Raw genomic sequence first — 4,469 nt, 5'->3', positions numbered from 1 at the left:
CCGCCTCCCCCGCCGCCGCCGCCGCCGCCGCTGCCGCTCTCCGCCGCGCTGTCCTCATAGACGTACATAAGGCTCTCCGGCCAGCGCGGATGCAGGAGCAGCGAAGTCGTCATGACATGATCTGCTGGAGCTTTTTAAAAACTCCACTTGCCAGAGGCAGCGAGCTAGGGAGACACCTCGCTCCCTTTTCCCCTCCCCCATCCCTCCTCCCTTGCTTCTTCACCCCTCCCCTCCTCTCCTCCTCCTGGTGCTTCCACCTCCCTCCCCACATTCCCTCTACGCATGCGGAGACACTTCATTAAGAAATCCACCGGCTCCAGCCCGCCTCCCCTCAACACCCCTCCCGCGCCCACGTGATGCGGTCAGCGCACGTGACGCCCTGGCTAAGTCTCCTGGGGTTCCCTCCCCTCGAGGTGGGGCGGGGCGAAAAGGAGGAGGTCTCTGTTGATTGGCTCTCCGGCGGGGAAAAGGAGGAGGGAGCTGAGAGATTTAAAGGGACAGGGCGACTCCCCTCTCTACCCTGGCTGCGCCCCCGCCCCGGGAGAGACAGGGAGGAGGGGGAGGCTGAATTTGGCCGACGCAAAGGGGTCTGGGGAGGAGAACACTGTTCCTGGGCTCCTCCCTCTAGGATTAGGATGGGCACGGGGGAGACAGACCCCTACCCACAAATCTACCGCTGTGACTGCCGAAGTCTCTGAATTGGGGCTTGGAGCTAAGGGTTGTGGAGAAACAGGATTTTAAAAAATAATAATCAATGAAGAAATAGAAAACAGGCAGGAGTGCTCCGTCGCTGGCAGGCTCCCCTCCAGCTCACGACAGGAAAGAACCCGACGCCGCGCAGCTAGCCCTTGATGCCGGGATTGTGTTTCCCTATCCGACCTTCAGCCACTTTCCCCAAAGCCCCAGTGGTCTGAAAAGGGCCCTCTCCTCTCCTTGCTGGTAGATCTTCCTCAAGCAGAGAGGAGAGTGCTGGGGTGGGGGCGGTGCGTGAGAGCCCTCCAACACAGGCTTTATCACACGAGGGTGCTGGTGAAACGATGGAATACTCGGCGAGAAATGGAGAAAGAATAAAAGGAAGAAAATGGGGGCTATAGAATAAACTGATATTTCAAAATGCAATAGAAATAGTCTCGGACTGAGATTTTTTCAAAGCAATGGGGTGGAGGGGAGGATTCAGTCTAGGAAAGCTGAATGCCCTGGATGCGAAGGAGAGCGCGCTCTCGTATAGGTGTACAAAATGAAACGTGGGACATGGGGGAGAGTAGGCGCTGCCCCTTCGGAGGGATCCCTCCCTGGGGCAACTGTTGGGAACCCCAGGAGGTCCGACCTCAGCCCAGCAGGACCTGCCTCCGCCCTCAGCGGCCTGGGCTGAGCTTGGCTGGTGAGGGCTATGGGGCCAAACAGAGCCAAGATCAACGTAGTCCGCAGTTGAACAATCTCACTCTAGCCCCACAGCTTTTTGGGGGTCACTCCCTTTTAGTGCGGAATGTTTTAATGCTCTAAAAGTGCTCTCTATTTTAAAGAAAAAAATTAACACCAACTTACTAACTTTTCGGAAGCCTCCTCCCCGCCTTCCTCTTAATCTTCCAACTTGTTGGGTCATCAATATAGTCACCTCTTCTCGGAGGAGCATCTCCGTGGAATTGAGCCAAGTTCCCTTTCAGCACAAGGCTTCCCTGAGGAGAAGTAATAGAGAGAAAAAAAGAGGGGAGAGGGTCTGCAGGGTCTCCCTATTTCCTGCTTCTGCCCCAGGTTTTAAACGCTGGGCGCTGCTGTCCAGACAGCACACAGGCCGAGGTCACTCAAACCCTCCCCCTCCCCCATGCCAAGACGGACCCACCAGCCCCCTCAAACCAGAGAGTGGATGGCCCGGTCTGCATTGAGACCCCCACGGGCCACCTCCCTCTTCCCTGTAGGGGGACGATAGTGTGTGATGGTTGAGAGTGTCGCGCTTGCTTGAGTTAGAGTGAGAAACGTAATTCTTATCAGCGTGATCTTCACCCAGAAGGGTCAGCTCAGAGTTCAGAAAGCAGGCTGAGGGCTGGGCTGGCAGTGGGGGTTAAAATACGTCAGAACGAGGTTTGAAACATAAGCAGGCCAGCTTGAGTGTGTGTTGAGGGCAGTGGTGGTGGGGGGAAGAGACAAGAGACAAGCCGAGGGGAAGGTGGGGTCTTGCTGGGGAGTCGGCGCGGCTGGGAAACTGGCTACCCTGCCGCTGGAGTCCAAGGTCAAGGTAAAACGACGAGAGCAAACACGGCCTGGCCAAGTCTAGACTGGGTCGTGTGACCTTGGCCCCCTTGCCTAAGGCCTGGCTGGTAGCGGTGGGTGGGTGGGGAGGTCTGCCGGGTTTTTTCAGTCACTGGTCGTGGAGGTGGTGCGGAGGCCCTGGTCCCCTTCCTGTGACGTGCCGCGCCCCCATGGAGATCCCGGGGCGCCGTGAACAGGGCTCTGTGGGGCCGCCAGGAGAAACAAAAGGCCTAAAACGCCCACCCCATTCCTGGGGCTCCCTCCCCGGGCCTGCCCAACGTCAGACGCGTCTCCTGCGGGCCAGAACCCAAAGACACGTTCCTCAGACTTCGGGGGTAGGGGACAGAATAGAGGGAAGGATCTGGGTGCCGGGCGGCCCAGCAATAAATAAAATTAATAGTATGTTCTTTTCCAGGTTTATACAAGGGCATTAACTATTCCTATTGCAATGAGATATAGATTTAATTAACCCAGCAACTTTACAATTCCATTTATTAGGAGGCATTATGCGGCCAAAATTTAGCGGCGAGAAGAGAGGGAACGCAAGTCCCTTCCTCAAGAAGACCAGCCTAAGACGTAAAAAATGCGACTTGGGAGAGTGGGAAAGCTGGAAGGGAAACGGCTGAAGGCTCTAAAAGCAGTGGGGGAAGTCCGCATGTTGTGAAGGATTCCCACTTCTTTCGCTTGGATCCCCAACCTTCCACGCCTGCAAATGCAGGCTCCACGGGCTGGGGCGCGCCAGGACCCGGGAGGGAGGCGCCGATGCAACAGCCTGCGGCGGGCGGTGGAAAGTAAAGCCTTGTTGGTTAATTAACTTTTAGCCTGGGGTCGCCTCTCCCCTCCTCCCCCGAAAAAAATGTAGATCTCGTTGAGACACAAATAAAATCGAATTAAACACTCCAGGAGAATATGCACCAGTGGAAACGTAGTCATTACATCTCCGAGGCGATCCCGCCCTAGAAAGCCGAGCGCTGAAGCCCTTGGCTGCTGCGGCGCTCACCCCCCACCACACGGCCACACCTCGCCCCACCGGGCTTGGGGATGGGGCGGTGGGGCTTGACTATACATGGACTTTAGAGAAAATCAAGAGAAATGAGAAGAAATGTGCCTGTTCGGTTTCTAGCTGAGCTGCTGGTGTAGGGGAAAAGATGGAGCATTTAATTCTATGGAAGGAAAATGGAAAATGGCCCCTCAGCCCCTTCGGGAAGCCCTGGCTCTGCTCTAGGCTGCTTTTTCAAAGGGACATCTGCAAAGGCAGAGCAGCAGGAGCCACTCTGCCCTCAGCTTCCTCCCGTGAACCGAGTTCCCGGCTAAGTTCAACTCTGAAATTCTTTCAAATGCTCCAACATGTAAAGGAGATATTCAATGTACTTTTTCACTGGAAATGTGCGTGTGTGTGTGTGTGTGTGTGTGTGTGTGTGTGCGTGTGCCCGCGCACACGCGTGCCTGTGGTTTTGAGGATGTGTGCAAGCTGCATGCACTGTTCTGGCACATGCCCTTGTGGACACAGACAAAATGTGTTCATGAAGATACCCAGATCTCTGTCTAAATCTTCTATATGCAAATAAAGGTCTCTGTGTGTCTGTATACACACTTTCCATGCTCATCCTGTTCTCTACTTACAAAGACATCCCCCAGGAAAATACTAGGAAAACGAAGAGGCAGATGTCTGTGTCTTTCTGAGGTTGAGGGGTGGAATTCCCGGACCACTGTATTAAAGACAAAGTCAGAGGTGTAACTTAGCAGCATTTGCAACAGGAGGGTGCAAGCCTGGTGCACACACTTGAGGGCTGCGTGTAGCTGGAATACTAGGCTACGGAGAAGGATGAAAGAAATGAGGTCAGTGTGTCCCTTATTCAATGCCCACATTTTCTCCTCTGAAAATCAGGCATCAGTTAATTTCCCTCCCTGTCTCCCTTTTCTCTGTTTCTTCTATATTCTTTAAAAAAAAAAAAAAACTTGAAGCTCTGAAGCTCCTGCTCCCTTTTTTTATGGGAGAAATTCCAGTTTTAAAAAAGGAGGGGGTGGGTTGAGGCTGAAGGAGAACAAAGAGCCTCACCACTATGGGGTCTGGATTCTGGCCCAGACTTGAGGCCTTGTGAGTAGGGCATACAGTTTGGGGGGCCCTTTCCTGTCCAGAGTCCTGGCTGCAGGGTGGAAGAGGAGATTCGTGGAGCACAGAGTACATAGGGCCTGAGCTATCCAGGAAAGAAAGTGATATT

At 54.2% G+C, this 4,469-nt stretch overlaps 1 protein-coding gene across 1 annotated transcript in view; it reads right to left on the bottom strand.

Annotated features, from left to right (window-relative positions):
- HOXC13 (homeobox C13) overlaps positions 1-113 on the bottom strand; it is a 6,624-nt gene extending 6,511 nt beyond the window's left edge. The window contains exon 1 of the mRNA XM_008576015.1: positions 1-113. Coding sequence (XP_008574237.1) covers positions 1-113 — 113 coding nt within the window.
- Positions 114-4,469: the final 4,356 nt, after the last annotated feature.

The sequence above is a fragment of the Galeopterus variegatus genome, unplaced genomic scaffold (assembly GCF_000696425.1).
Source record: "Galeopterus variegatus unplaced genomic scaffold, G_variegatus-3.0.2 Scaffold60, whole genome shotgun sequence".
Lineage (NCBI taxonomy): Eukaryota > Metazoa > Chordata > Mammalia > Dermoptera > Cynocephalidae > Galeopterus > Galeopterus variegatus.
The sequence above is the reverse complement of the archived record's forward strand: the minus strand, read 5'-3'. Positions and strand labels throughout refer to the sequence as shown.